The sequence below is a fragment of the Poecilia mexicana genome, unplaced genomic scaffold (assembly GCF_051168715.1).
Source record: "Poecilia mexicana isolate PSO_F unplaced genomic scaffold, ASM5116871v1 scaffold_12, whole genome shotgun sequence".
NCBI lineage: Eukaryota > Metazoa > Chordata > Actinopteri > Cyprinodontiformes > Poeciliidae > Poecilia > Poecilia mexicana.
The window spans coordinates 19,255,148-19,271,786 of NW_028263381.1; the positions used below are offsets into that span (position 1 = coordinate 19,255,148).

General features: G+C 37.2%; 1 protein-coding gene across 1 annotated transcript; it reads right to left on the minus strand.

Moving 5' to 3' along the window:
• Positions 1-210: 210 nt before the first annotated feature.
• On the minus strand, positions 211-3,279 carry LOC106921616 (protein phosphatase 1 regulatory subunit 3B-like). The gene is made up of 3 exons (XM_014993406.2): positions 3,016-3,279; positions 2,819-2,908; positions 211-1,928 (listed from the first exon to the last, which is right to left on the minus strand). Exons 2-3 carry the CDS (start codon positions 2,830-2,832, stop codon positions 941-943), a joined length of 1,002 nt encoding a protein of 333 aa, XP_014848892.2. The 5' UTR covers positions 2,833-2,908; positions 3,016-3,279; the 3' UTR covers positions 211-940.
• Positions 3,280-16,639: the final 13,360 nt, after the last annotated feature.

The window sequence follows — 16,639 nt, forward strand, 5'->3', positions numbered from 1 at the left end:
TTACAGAAGAAAAACTGTGAGATGTTACAAAAGATTATGGAAAAGATGTTCACGCTCTCTTTGTCACATCTGAGCTGAAGCTAGTTTGGATAGGATTTTGCATAAGAATAGGCAATTTATTTAGATGTGCAAAGCTGAGAGAAACATACCAACAGCCTTGCAGCTGCATTTGAAGTATTATCTCCGTTGTGCTGAACAAAAATATATGCCTCACTTTTCAGATTTTTATTAGGAAAAAAAAATGAATACCATGCATCATTTCTCTTAAAACAAATGACAAAATGCGAAAAGGATCAGGTAACTGTAAACAGATCTAATACAACATTTCAACTGATACCACAAGCCTGTAAACTTTCACTTAGGTTGAAATAGGACAGCAGCAGCCACAAGGAACTAAGAGTCAAGAAAAAAAAAGTGTGACCTGGGTGGAAATGAAACTAGAGTAGCGAGAACTTTCTCACTGTAGTTGTTAAGATGTTTTGTACTGACTCCACCCTTCCCCATAAAACAAGTCCGTGCAAAAGCAAAGTACGTACTGTCTCAAATTTGTCAAACCAGTTGTCTATGGTACAATATGTAACGATTCCAAGAATGTTGAAGCCAAGGGAGTGTCTGGGACATACTCTTCAATCCAAAGTGTTTCCCAGAAGATCCTTTTTGCTTTGTTGACCCATCTCTGTCTGGTATGCCTGACTCAACAAATGGATACACAGCAGGAATCTGATCCAATGTAGATAAGACACACTGCTTTCTTGAATGTATTTGCTAATAAGATTTTACACAAACACATTTATTTTTAGTTGAAAAAAAAAAACTCACTTCAGCAGAAGTTGAAAAAATAAAAATAATTTAATAATTTAATAATACATCATTCACATTACAACAGGGTATTCTTTATCCAGAATCATATTTGTGCTGACATGCCACCATATTGGATGTTTTACGCCATCCAACACAGTGGTGCACGGATTGCAGACCTAAATCCACTGCTTAGCAGATGACTGTGGAGGTATGTCAGATTCTCACAGTTTCGGAGATAAGAAGAAAACTGTGGATAAACAGGTGGCTGGTACTTTGAAAGCGTGGGGTAAAACTGCTTTGTATAGTCTTTGCTTGGACTTGACCCGGCTTTTTCCCTCAGGACTTTGTAATTCTGCCCCATGTTGTCATCCCGGTGCACCACAGAGCTGAGCCCTGGGCTGGATGTGAAGCAGAACTCAATCCGCTCTATTTTGTCTGTAATTTGGGGCAAGCATGCTTCAAAGAAAAACACGTCTACGTCAAGGCCATTGACTCGCCTCTGCTCCAGGAATTTACAGGGAATGTCTTTGAGGGTGATCCATGAATCAAAAGTCATTTTCATATTGACAGTGCTTTTTGGGCAGCTATGGAAAACGCACACTTCACCAATCAAGGTGTTGTCTGAAATGCTGCAGCTCTTCATTTGTACACATTTCTCTTGCAGGCAAGCAATAAGTGCGTCAGAGTCCTTTGCAGGCTGAGGGAAGCCCAGGCGAAACTTGGGCGTAAGCGATCCATTTCTGTTTGTAGGATTTTGTGGGCCTTCCAAGGGGCGTGGACAGGGGTTTGTTGCTGGAGCAGGGGGCGGGGACGGGGGCTCGGTGGTGAATACATGCTCAACGGTCAGCGCCCGTCCCACCTCATCTGCAAATATGACACGTTTCTTGTGCGCGCTGAAGCTGTACTTGCGGAAGCAGCTCCGGGGCGATGTAGGCACGTATGACGAGGGTGGAGAGGAGGACAGATGTGCAAAGCGAAGGCTGGCTCTTCGTTGGTAGTCTTTTGGTGGATAAAATCGCTGCGTTACTTTCAGAGGTGCCATGATCGGTGGCTGATGAAGAGGCTGGTGCTGACCAGGGTTCACTGACAGTTTGTCTGGTTTGGCGACGGGATGGGGGTGAAGAACTCTGAGAAGGTTCAAAACAACCATGATTATAAATATGGCAGCATGATTTTCAGCATAATCATATTTGTGTGAATGCCAGCAAAGAGAATCATGATCAGGCATAAGAAAACGACCACATGTCTAATAATGTGCTGATCGCCCTGCCCAAGAAGGCATGGGCAGCACTAGAGCCCCAATGTTGTGCTGTTGCACCATCACGCTAACACAAATTTGCAATGTGGGGCATTAATGGAGTGAACTTGTAAGTGGATTAAAATTTGGGGCCCAAATTAAGACCTCAAGCTAATTATTATGCTGTTTAAGCTATTTAGCTGTGTTGCAAGGTGCAATATTTTGCTTTAAGAAAACACAGGTATTAACATATAGGTATTTAGGTAGGCAACAAAGTAGCATCCAGTTATATCAGGAGCTGCATTTTCCCAGCAAAACTTTACTCAACGCAACCTTACAACCTCTGCACACTCGTCTTCTTGCCAAAGTGAATTCTTGTGCCATTTATCCCCAGGCAAGACACAAGCACACACATACACACCCAGATAATCTACATAATGTAGGCGAAAATGTGATTCATCACATTTTTCACTTCACATCCATCAACGTGTCTTGGCTGTGACCCTGTCGCAGGTTCACTGCAGTTCCTTCCCTGGGCCCCTTCTGACAGACACTGCAACACAACAGCTACAGTTTGCAAACGCCCTGACCTATTTACCTCGCAATCGCTATTAGTTTTTAGTTAACCTAGCTCAAATTCCTACATTTGTCTTCATTAACTGTCAGTCAAAATAGTCACTTGTTTTTATGTGCATCTGTATACCACTATGACAAAATTATTCTCACTTCTCGTGGTCTTAATATTATGCCTGATATCTGAAAGTGAAAATAGTAACTTACCTTAAGCTACTCATTGTCCCGCTGCAGATTTACACTGTTTTTCTGTTCTTTAGGAAGAAGGGCTTTGAGCTGAGTCGGCTTGATCTGCAACTGAAAAAGCAAATAGCAAAGTAAGAACATAAGCCGTCCATGCAAGGAAAGACAAGCGTCTAACCAACAATGTGATTGCAATTTTAAGCGTATAATGATATACTCACATATCATACGATAACATGTAGTTTCTCAGGTGAGTGAAACAGTGAAAATAAAGGTGAGTGCGCAGTCAGGCTGTCTGTGTTGTGTCTGAGGTCTGTGTTTTGGGTTTTGGGATTAAAAAGGAGCGTGCTCTGTGACATCACACCCGCCTGAAGCTATAGATCAACCAATCGACTGCAGCTACTTTTGTTTTTTGTGTCCCGCCTTCACAAGGCCGTCTAATGGGCTGCACATACTGAGAGCTTTCCTTTTATGGAATCCTTCTCCGATGACAACATAGTTTTGGGAATAAAAGAGAAAAAAAAAAAAAAACTAAAACCAAGCTCAAAATATTTTCAACTCAGTTTTCAAGACAAATGGGGGTTCTTTTTGTGTAAATAACCCAGAGAGAGCATGTGTTAACCTGATTTGAAATAAATTGAATCAGATGTCAAGTTTGAATTAGTGTAGGTCTAAAGGTACACATGCAAGAATGTGTTCAAAGCAAAACACAGCGTGGTCTTGAACTTGTTAGTCATGACTTTGGAATTATTATTATTATTTTTTTTATCTTGCTTCATTCCAACTTGTTTCGCTGTCTGCAGTAGAACTCCACTTGTAAATCTACAACTATGTTGTAACTTAAAAAAAACAAAACAAAAAAACAAAGACAAATAGGTCAAAAATGTTTCTAAAGAAAACCCAGAAGATTGCATCAAGTCATTGACTTGCCGCACCGCTTCTGGACAAGCATGTAACGTCAACGAACAATTGCGAGCGTTGTCTGGGTTTTGTGCTTTAGACAAATTCCTTACACTGAGCATTTATGTAGCAACAGTAGAGAGGAAAATAGAAATAGGGCTCCAGAAGAACCTGGTGCCGTTCAAGTGAACATCTGCCACAGTTGAATAGGAATTTCAGAAGACAAAGCAGATACTTGAAAAGAAGCAGAGCTGATGTAGGAGTACATACCAGAAAACCGATAATGTTGATGAACATTACAAATCTGAAGAAAATACATTTTTTAAAAAATGTCTAAAATGTAATTTCTGTTGAGGAATAATTGTGACACCTCCAGGTTGCTTGAAATAGCTACACATCTGATGATTACACATGAAAAGAAAATCATTGCACAGCATTTTAAAAGAAGTTAGCCCTGTTTAAACTCCAGACATTTAGTTTCATGTGATCCTTACTGTTATGCTGTTGGCAACAGTATGTTAGGCAACCTCACCCCCCCATCCAGGAAAGTATCACAGCTAAACACAAAGACAGACCATATGTGGCAAAAAAAAAACAAAAAAAAACTGGGAGATAAAAGTATGTCACAATAACTAATTATGATACAAGCAACAAACATTACGTTTTGTCAAATACTTATCAAATATATGTCATCTCAATGTTCCAGTTATAATTAATCAAAGACAACTGTATAAACATTGGTTTTAAGGCTTGATTTAAAGGAACTCTGTGTGTTTTGTTTTTTTTCACTGTTTTGCAGTCTTCAGGAAGTTTGTTCCAGATTTGTCCAGCATAAAAACTGAACACTGCTTCTGCATGTTTGATTCTGGTTCTGAGAATGCAGAGTAAACTAAAACCAGAAGACTTGAGTTGATACGATGACTAGCTGTTTCATATATTCTGGTGCTAAGCTGTTTAGTGATTAACAAAAGTTTTTTTGGTCTATTCTCTTAGCTTCAGGGAGCCAGTTAATTTTAGGTCTGGGGTGATTGATGTGCTCCATCTTCCTGGTTTTAATGAGAACACAAGCAGCAGTTTTGGATCAGCTTCTGCTGTCTGATTGAGATTTGGAGCGGCCTCCAATCCGCTTCCATCTACATATGTATTCACATCAGAGTTCCCTTCGACCGAAACAAGACCTAAATCTTTAGCCACCCTGAGTTTACCTTTCAGCAGGATAATAACAGAGCCAGAGTTGGTTACCTTGGACACACCAACCATAGTCCTTCTGCAAGGTTTGCTGTTGTCATTTTGTGGACATCAAGACAAACTTGTCCTGAACAGGTTCTTGTTGAGGAAACCAGTTTTGACTTATCAAGCCAATGACCCCACCTAAAGTTTTCTCACATTTTAATCCAGTCCAATTATGGAATGGATTAAAAGTGACTCAATGACACTTAAAAAGCTCAGTGAAGCTACTGATCCAACAGGTGATCAAAGTTAGTGAAAGTATTCTTGTTCCATGACGGTACTTCTCCTTTAGTGATGCTTGATTGGGTGCAATGTGTTATAATAATGCTTTGATCAAGTGTACTCTGAACATCGCCTGCCTGCAGCATTTTAACTGCAAACGATAATTGCGTGCTCTTCCTGATCTGTTGCTATTCAAACAGATATTATGCGGTGACAATTACTGCTGCATATTTTCAGGTGAACCAAGAACAGGGTGTACACTCACTAACACTGCCAAACCTTTAGCTGAAAGAACTAGATTTGTGTGAAGGTGCAGTCAACCAACCTGTGTCAACCAGCATTTTGATTTTGATTTTTTTTTTTTTTTTTTTTTTTTTGTCACTTTGCGTTCGGCCAATTTATCCATTAAGTGTAACTCACCCGGGGTCAGTTTGCAGGAGGCGCTTTGGAGGCTTACATCTGTGGCGCTCACTTTTCCCAGTAATATCCTCTTTCCTCTTGGCGGGAAACCAAGTTACGTGTAAAACGTGACTGATGCAGCAGTTTCCTTGTCTCTCATGTTCATAGTTATACCTGAAGCTGCGGTTTGTACGACTACACAGGTCTTAACAAGTTTTTACACATTAAAATGTATACTTCCTTACGGTTAAAAGGTGAGGAAGCTTCCAAAAAATTACCAAGTGAAAATTCAAGTTTGTCTTAATGGTAGCTGTGAAATGTCCCCTTATGGACATTTTCAAGCACATATTCTTAGCAGTACTGGTGACAAACTATGAACTGAACCTATCATTTTTCTGCAGTAATAAGTTATTTCTGGCGCCCTTTCCACGAAAGCATGATTTTTGGATTGTGCAGCTGGCATCATGTCTATAACTGACTCTTTCAGTTTTGACAAGATCAACTGAACAGTGGACACAACCCCAATTTCAGACATTTGAGATGATGTCTGAAATGATGTAAGAGATACAAAGTTTGTCATAACACATCACACTTCTTTTTAAAATACTGTTCAAATGTTTTGCTTCTTAAGTCATCGACAGCGCCCATCACTCACTGATACGGGGAAACATAATGCACATACCAATAGAGTGGTGTCTGCCGCATGCTGAATCAGTTCAGTCAGACAGCAAACCACATGCGCCGGCTTTTACTGCATTTGTCAGCGCACATCCCCTCTCTGTCTGTCTAGTTCTTCTTTGGTGATGTAATTGCTGTTCGCTACTGAAATCTCTGTAACACATGGAGTGTCTCCCCATTTGGAGGAGACCCTAAGGCAAACACAGAACATGTTAGAGGAATCATGAGGAAGTCTTGGAATCGCCAACAATGAACTAATGGGTGTTGCTGATGAGAGGGATGTCTGGGTTTTTTTTTTCAGGACATGTACATTAAAAAAAAATAAAGCAGTCATCAGGAACCTTCAACTAAGAAGCATTGCTATTTTTTCATTTAAAAATTTGGGCATGAAAAATTTCCAAATTTAACAAGATGCTGTAAAAGAAAAAAAGCTTTCTCAGCTTCCAATCTGTCTTTCAGACTTTTTTTTCTTCTTTTACACTGATAATCGATCTTTAACATTTGATATTTCTTTTGTTTGGTACTTTGACTTTTACTCATAAGTGTCCTTTTCCCATTCTCACTTGTTCTCTCTTGCTCTTTCCCTCTTAAACAGAGAATGACTAACTAGGCCAATGCTTGGACAATAGATCAGGTTTGATGTGCCTTTCAAGCTTTGACATGAATGCAAAAGTTTGTCTATGCAACAACAGCAATTAATGGATTAGTTTCAAATGATCCACATTAATACGTGTCCTCATGTGAACTCTGACTAAACTGTTATGCAAGTAGCAGTATTTTGACAAACATGTTCGTTTATGGTCATTTGTTGTTCTTTCGTCTGTTGGTCAATGATTGCATTGTCATATCAAACAGGCACTTTTTATCCTTCAAGATTTATACATGATAACATTACAATTTCCAGATTTGTGGTTTTTTAAAAAAAATGCTTTTATTATATAACTGGTGATGTAATTATTCTAATCCAGGAAACTATGAAAGTAAAAGGTGTTTGAACAGGTGCTGTTCACACTTGCTGATGAGTCGTTGAAGTTTTGTGGCTGTGTGACCTCAGGGTTTTTTCCATCAACCCAGTTTGCTTGCTATCACTTCTTCATATCTCCCCTGCCGTCGGCAGTGGGTCTAAAACTGCCATCTCTCCAGATTGTTGGAAAGAATTACATTTCCTGTAGCTTCACGGTTTTCAACATGTCGTACAGGCACCAATGAGAGTACTCTGAGGAGAATGTGGCATTATCTGCCAAAAATGTGTGTTTTTTTATTATTTCTGTTGTTGCAGCAGTAAATAAATTCAGTAAGCTGTAGAATGTGTGGATTAATTGCACTTTTATTGTTTATTTATTGGAATTATTGCAGAATATTTTCACATTGCATTCAAATATAAATTGGAATTGTTTATAATAGCACGATGTTTTTTTTTCTTTTTTCTAACCCTGCGATATAGAAAAACATGAAAAAACATTTAACCCTTCTATATAGTTTTGTATAAGTACTCCAGAGATTTTCTTGGTTTTTGTAAAGTCTTATAAAAAAAAATTAATGACTATAATATAAAATCATGTTGAAATCTGTAAAATTATTGCACAAAAATTACACAAGTTTTAATTTTTAATAATATTTTGGTACCTGTCATCACAGAGATCTTGGTGGTATTTTGTGACCCTATGGGGGATATATATGTAAATTTAATAACCTGGAGGAAGACTGAAGATTGAGACTGAAAAATTAGGTTCAATCTCTACGTTTGGATTAAAAAAAACAACAAAAAAACAGAAGAAAATCAACATTTGAAATAAAGATGCTATGACAGTACAAGACTGAGTCTGACAGAGGTAAGCATCAAAACATACCTTGAAAAAAGTGTATTCACACCTATTGATCTGAAATCATAGGCTGCCTGTTCCAAATCAGGCTGCTTAAAAAAGCTCTGATATTTTTACTTTGAGCTAAAAAAAAATCAACACCAATTACTACTTCAGAACGCGAAATGTATTTCGAAAAAACACTTCAAAGCCAAGTTTTTCCCGCTTGCAGAACAATTAGGATTCTCTTTTAAATAGAAATAAAGAGAGCAGCTGCTGTACGTTGTAAACTGTAACCCCAACTCAAGGCTTCTTTCTATCAGTCCTCCAGTACAGCAGGGGAGGAGTGAGCGATGAGCACCCTCCTGCGGGTGGAGAAGGGAGCATGTCTCTCTACTCTGACAACGGGCTTGGTGGAATTTAAGCAGCAAGGCTTGAGGTGCTTCGTCTAATTAACTAGTCTTGGATAGCGCTGGAGCAAAATTACAGTTTTCTATTAACTGACGTCTGTGAAAAACCATCAAATTTTGCCTAATTTATAATTTCTTTTCCATTATTTGCTCTCATGAATATTTTCATTAAAAATTTGAGGCAATTCCTCCAGGTTTTCCAACTAGGATGTCAGCTTCTTCATATTTTGGTACAAACAGGGAAACTCATACTTCCATTAAGTTTTGACTCTTAAATTAATACATCTAACACTTAAAGACTTTTTTCTCTGAGCAATATAGGTGTTTAAATTTTGATGTCAGAAGTGTAATTAACCCACATTTCTTCCTCTATTTCCTTCATTTTCTATCATCACAATTTCCCACCACTTTCCAGCATTCCCAAAGGGAAACCCAGATCACGCTGGAGGAACTATTCTTTGCTCGTTGGGTTTGTCTCAGAGGAACTGGCCCGAGTGGCTGGGAAGAGGCCAGGTTTTATGCTTAGGCTGCTCCTTCCACAACAGTTAAAGGTTACAGAAACAATGGTTAAGAAATTTCAGAGGAACTGTAAAAACTGAGAATGGTCCTTATGATACACACACACACACACACACACACACACACACACACACAATTGGACTGGACATAAGCAAAACAACCCGTATATTTCTCACGAACATTATGAAAGTTAATTTAAAGGTTTTTAACTTTTAAATAAAGTAGACTTATTTTGTATCAAAACTTTCAGTTGTTGTAAAAATGCTGTACATAACAAATGTGACTAGAAATTTGGCTTCATAATATTTCAATTCAAATACTGCACACATCATCAAAGTGCCTTATTGATGAGAGAGGAGAACCAGTGTTGAAATTTTTGTTTTTTCTTTATGAAAAGCTAACCTTAACCGGCTTGTTGGCACATTATGGTATCATTTCATTTTAGCAGGAGGTGTTCTGCGTAGGTAGATGGTTCATGAGCTATCCCCCCCCACCCCAAACTCAGTGTGAGTCATCCAGTTGTCAGCAGATTGTTTGAACCATTTAACCTTTGCTAATGCTCAGCTCAAACCCTTTTTCATGTATCATGTTTTTTCTCAAAAAGACAATGGCTTTCAGCATTATGGAAATTAAAGTTGGCCTAGCTTCAGCAGTTGGATCAATAGGAAGTGACTCACCATACTGAAATTACTTTGCAAATATACGGCAGTTGGTGTTTGCTGTAGAGAGACCTGATGGTAGCGTTCAGCCCCATACGGTGTTTGTGTTAAGGTTTATTCAGTTGCTGTGAATAGGCAGCCTTTTTGAACAGCACCTTGCATTTGCATCCACTGAGTCTTTCACGTTATTAATTCAATTAATTCAGTTTACTTTGTAGCAAATGGCATCTCGAGGCACTTTACACGAAACTATAAAATGTATCCACAGAAATACATAGTTTATTTCAGATAGACAGATTCAGCATTAATTAAATACATTTGAATTTGATCAGACTTACTGAACAATGTACTCAAGTTCAGTTTATTATTTAAATTTGTTAAAAAGCTTTTTTTTTTTTTTTTTATCAAGAAAATCCAGCCAAATGCATCAGTTCACTTGACTTACAGCAATCGCTCCTCCTGAACAAGCAAATAGTGACATTGCAAAGTCGATTGCATTGATTTGTTAACTTTGTAGCAATCCCTTGTACTGATTGAGATGGAGCGACTGCAAAAAAAAAAAAAAAAAAGTATCCCGTAGCAGAAGCTGGCTCAGTGTGAGTGGCCATCTGCTGCAGCTAATGTTGTAATAACAACATTGTTCTTCGTTCGTTGTTGGCATTTCATGTGATGGACCAAAACAACATGAAGCTTAGTTATGAAGTGGAAAGATAAGAATACAAGGTTTCCACTTTTTTTAATGACTAAAAATTAGGAAAGCGTTTAGCTGACTTCTGTTTACTCCGTTTCATTCATTGTGCTGAAAAAAAAATCAAATGAATTGCAGAAGTGAATCAATATCTTTGCAGACTTTCTACACCTAGAGAGTCTTATATTTGCCCGTTCTTTTTTTCCAAAGTAGCTCATGCTCAGTCAGATTGTACAGACAACTTCTATGAAAACCCCTACTGCAAATTTTTATTTTGATCGAAGTCTGGATTTTCCTCTCTGCATTAACACATTTCCTCCTGGATCACCTTGTATTTAGTTCCATCCCTCTTCCCATGAACTCTGTCCGTGCTGTAGAAAATCATCCCCACAGCATGATGCTACGGGATGTTGTGCTCATTTTTATACGCAGGATTAACTTTATAAGTCACAATATATTTTGCTAACTTTATTTGCTTACTTGAAAAGTGATCTTTTTTCCTCCAATTTGACCAAGTAATCTTTTTTTTTTTTTTTTTTTGCATGGTTTATGGTAAACTGGAAACAGGATTTCTTTCGACATTGGTTTATCCTGTCAACAGATTCTCCTTCCTGGGCTTCGAACCTCCACAGCTCCTCCATAGTTATCATGGGCCTCTTAGTTTCTTCTCTCTAACTAAATTTAACTAAGTTTTAAATTTTGTTTTCTGTTTCATAACATTCTCCTTGGGCTGTCTGGTTTGTTCCTTGGTATTCACGATGTTGTCGCTTCACTTACATTCTCTTGCAATCCTCCGAAGTCCTGATAGAAACACTAGTACTCATACTGAGGTTGGATTACACACAGGTGGCGATAAAGGAGTATTAAAATATATTAAAATGTGTGGTTTCATGACAGAATGTGCAAAGGTTCAAGAGGAGTAATTACAACTGTGTTATAATTGTCTGAAATATCTTTAAGAATGCCTGAAAACCTTTTACAACTTTTCTTGTGATGCTTTTATTTTTATTAACCGAGAGCGAAAAGGGACATATTTTATTTCCTCCCTCGGTTTACGACTTTAATTCTGAAATATCTACAAATGCTCGCTATAATCTCTCTGTTTGATGCTCACGTCGTAATCATCAGAATGATAAATTGCACATTTGAAAGAGTAAGTACCAACAGGATTAGTCCTCAATGACTGATTTTTGGGGTAAATGGAGAATTACGCTTATCTTCGTCTTTTTGCATGTTTGTGTGTAAAAGCTTTACATAATAACCTTGCTAGTGTTTCTGTTTGCTTTTTACTGCTAGTAAAAGTTCAAGAAGACATAAATCTTTTTGACAGTTTAGTTTATTAGGGTAATAAAACCGAGAATTTGGGCACGCTGCTGTTTGTGCCACTCCTGTTGGCTGTCTAGTATGCCTTGCAAAAGTACCAACACTCCTCAAGCTCTTTGGAATCTTGTTAGATTACAGACCGTAAACCTCAAATTATGACACAAAGAAGCACATAATTCTAAAATGGAAGAAAAAAATATTGTGAAAAAGTCTGGAGGGATTTCTTTGTCAGTTCTTTTTTTTTTGTAATTTCTAAAAATGAATTAATAATAATAAAAAATAACAATAATAAACTTCCAGTACCAATTGAATTTAATTATACACCAGCTGTGTATAATTAAATATCAGTATAAACTACTCATTATTCTGTAAACATGTTGGATGTTTGTTAGAGAAATATTTCACAATCCCTTTCTATCCAATCTGACATAATTTGGGCTATTTTTAAAGAAAAATTGAAAAAAAAACCCTAAAAAAACAAAGTCAATCTTTAGATATGCAAAACTAAAAAAACACACACACACACACACACACACACACTGAATGGTGCTTCACAAAGTAATTTATGGGGGCTGATTACCAGTGCATGACAACCTATTCAGATACTTAGTTGTAAAAAAGAAATAAAATCTATGTGCTATTGTCCTTCTAGTTTACAATTACGCACTAATATGTGAAGATCAAGCAGCGTAGACACTTTAACAAGATCCCTTACAAAGGTAAAGAACTACACTGAGGTGAAGTATGTGGGTGTGTTTTCCCTATTACCCTCATAATAATTTGAACCAAGTGGTTAAGCACAAATCAGGACTTGTAGTATGTAAGAAATAATCCACAAATTATTTCGAAACGCTAGAGATTATACCGTAAACCTTTGGAATATTTGGAATAACAGGCCTTTTGTAAAAAACCTCCAGGTCAAAAGAGAATTCGTCTGGATGTAGATTGTGTTTACAAATAATATTTTCAATTAACTCTAGAATTTCCAGTATTAAGGTCCCACTGTTTAAGAACAAAATATGACTTTTCATTTCCTGAAACACACATTGTACACTGTGACTGGAACATCCAAACACATCTGGTTTCCACATGTCTATACGATGAAAAGGAAAATTAAAGATTAGTGTTGAGCTTTGATACTAGCCTCACTCAAACTGTCAGTTTATTTGAATGTCACAACTGTCCACATTCCAAGACAACTGCCATTAGTATTATTCACTATACATATAATTTTTCTTACAGTTTTACGGATGTACCGTTTTTTTTTCATTGACGTGTTTTCTTGCTATACTTGAATTGCCTTGTTGTTATATGATTGCACTGATATCCAGCCTGATCTCCTATTTCCGGCCTCCCAATTCAAGGATTTATGAGAGGTGCTGAGATGAATTTGTTTTTCTTCTCATGTAACAGTGAGAAATAAAACAACAGCTTTTCCAGCTATGATGCATTTGAGTCCCACTTTTAGAAGGCGTATAATGTTCAAGGTGACTTACCTTTAGTGGTTTCCATGCGTAATTCCCAGAGAAGATTGGAGGTGGGAACAGCAGTCAGGTGAATCAATACAAATATGTTCCAGTCAATTAAAAGGTGCATTTTTAAGAATGACATAGTCAGTATGAGTGTATAGAGCCATTTATGATTATTGTCACATTGGCCTTTAAAACAAATTAACCTCTTGTGTAACAATAGTCTCACACAAAATGATCAAGTGGATTTTTAAAAGTGAGCCATGGAGATATATTTTTACCTTCAATGGCATCAGATGCACTATGGTGGCAAAATGAACTTGTTCTGTCTTGTTTCTCTCATTTTGACATATTTTAATAATTTGTCTGACTGGATATATGGGCAAGTTTAGGCCAGTAAAGTATAATCATGCAACCATTTCATGACTAATAAAAGCATAAGGGTGCCATTAACTGAGTAATTTTTAAGATTAACTTATGTGATATGTTTGTTTTGTTGTTTTTTTTCCCCCTAATTTCTAGTTGACTTGATTTTTAGCCCCCACACTAAATAAATGTCCTTGGGTTAATTGTCAGAATTTTCAAAGTAAACAAATAATAATAATAATAATAATAATAATAATAATAATAATAATAATAATAATAATAATAATAATAATAATAATAATAAAGATGTTTATTTGAATGATTTCCACACATCTTCACCAAGTATACCAGTAAATGAAGGTTGTTGAATCTGCAACTACATTTTGACCTTTCATGTAAAACTATTTTCCTCTTTCACATGCAGGTGCAGTCTTTTGCAGCTCCACTGGATGGCGATAGAGCCTCAGTGCAAATTAGCCGCTGCCAGTCCCGGTAATTCAGCGAGGTTTAGTTCCCACACAAAATACAGCACAATAAAAAAAAATAAAAAAAAACTGTGCAGCAGCCTGTTAATCCTGCGCAGCACAACCAGCCTGGCCAGGAGCCCACAGGTGTGTTTATGGGTTTGGCATCAGTTTGGGCAGCCGGATAGAGTCTCTGAAATAATTTCCATAAATGCAAGTGCTGCCTATAACCTTGGCCAGATATAGGAAGGCAGTGCATGCCGGTGAGAAATAAAACATCTGGACTATATGCTTGGACAGGAGACTTATGTATATGTATTAACAGGCAGTGGAATTGTCCGTATTTGAAAATAATCTTTATTGTAGCTTATTGATTTAGAACTAAAAGGATAACATGCCATATAGACATATTATGAGGCTTCAGAGCAGTAAAACAAAATATGTGGATATCAAAAGGTGCTTAAGTGAAATCTGTAGTCACACGCCACAAAGTATACTCAGTAAGCAACTGCTGTTTACAGTGTTTATTGTCGGAAAGGAAGGTCCCATGTGGTTCAAACAACTGCAGGTAAATAATGGCTGCAATGTTCAGTGGAGCAGCAGGACGAATGAAAATTCACAGGCGTTATTTCTCATTCTGACCCATTTTAGAACCTCTCCGCACATACACTGACCTTCAGAGGACGAATTGGGATGGCTTATTTCCTACAATGCATGTTATAATCCCATAGGCATTGTCTGATTGAAGCCTCAAGCTATCCAATAAGTCCACCACAGCTCCAGTGGTATTAACCTTAATAATCTCAATTTTTGTGTGCGTGTGTGTGTGTGTGTGTAGGTGTGTTTGTCTGTGTGTGTGTTTGTCTGCATGCAAAAAATAACTTTAGTTACACCTAATGCAAAGTTTTGGGTCAAATTCTGGGTACAACTTTTGCATGTTAGATTTTTTTTTTTCTGTTCAGCTCTTTTTTTTCTTTTTTCCAGTTTTTCATATGCTGTTCATATACGTTTTTGGGATTATGAAGGCCTTCATTATACAGCCTACTGCAGATTTTAATATATTTGTCAAATGTTATTCATTTGTTATTTCTTTATGACAGATGGTGGTTAACAATTTCCAGTTTTCTTTGAGGTCTGTTCTAGTGATTCCATTTTATTTTTTATTTATTTATTTTTTTGCTGAAGATTTACTAATCATAGACAAGTACAAATGTATTGGATTTTCATTGACAGGTGCAGCAGTTTGAAATTTTAAAATTACACCAACACATGTTCTGAACATTTATCTGATTTTTATTAATAAAGTAAAAAACAGCTCTCAAATCACTTCTCTGGTGTGTTTATGGGCTTACAGTTGTGTGAGTTCTAGGAGTCTCTGCATCTGTTAAATTGGAACAAAAGTATATCTTAGGTAATCTGTCCATCAGAGCTATTTGCACTAAACCCGAGGCCTGATTGCACGGAGGAAATCTTGCTGTTCTTACAGCATTGACTGTGCCCACTATTTATAAACTAGAACTTTTTCACATTTTATAGGGATTCTATGTGATACAGCAACACAAAGCACTGCATAATTGTGAAGAGAAAGTAATATTATTTTTCACGAATAAATGACTAACAAATAGGTGTGTTATGCATTTGAATTTAGCCCTTTTTACCCAAATGCCCTTAGACAAAATCCAGAACAATCTGTTGCCTTCAGAAGTCATCTAATTAGTAATTCAAACTCAACAATACCAGCTACAGAGATGCACAGCTTGAGGGAAAAACAGTTGACATAACAGCTATCAGCTGCTCACTTCCCAATTCTGGCCATTACTAAAGAGTGGAAAGAAGATAATTATCATTCAGAGAAAGCTATAAGACGTCAAATTTGACATTTGCAACAATTATGTAAGGATGAAGACAAAGAAGAAGAAGAAGAAGAAGAAGGTGCTCTTGGTCACCTTCCTTCACATCTTTACCCATTCATGCATAACACAGTATATTGTGAAATCTAACATTGCAGAGCTCCTTAAAAATAAGATAATTAAGGTGAAACAAGGTGGTGGCTGCATCATGCTCTGGTGGAGCTTATCTTCAGCAAGTTCAGAAAAGTTGGTCAAGTTGATATGGAGATGGATGACTGGAGATATATACAGATTTCTGGGAAGAAATCAGTTCAGAAGCGGCAAAAGACGAAAACTGAGACGAAAAGACCTTAAACCTGCAGCCTGAGCTACAATGGAAAGGTTTAGATTTAATATATTCATGTGTTGGAAAGGCTCACTCCAAGTCTAGACTGAAATCATATTAATAATTTATGGCAAATCTGTGAAAAATTACTGCTTACAGATGGTTTTCATCCAAGAAATAAATAAATAAAAATATAAACTTTCCCCTCCACATCCATGCCTTTTTTATTTGTCTTGCCATCCCAATTAAATAAATTGATATTGTTTTTGCAACCAGACAGTGAGATAATCCACAGCTGTCTATGTTTTGGTTCTAACTTGTGTTTGTATTTAGATCATTGGAGTGTCTTTAGGGTTTCTTCACATCAGTACAGTCCTTTGTGTTGATTTTCCCATCACCTGTCTTGTTCTGTGAATCTCAGACTCTCGTGTTGGCACTAGTCCTTAGCTTTTGGTTCGCTGGATCTTCTGTGTTTTTATGCCGTTTCTTCTGTGCCTCTCATTCTACCTTCCCTCAGGTATTTTCTGCAGCTGATCTGGAT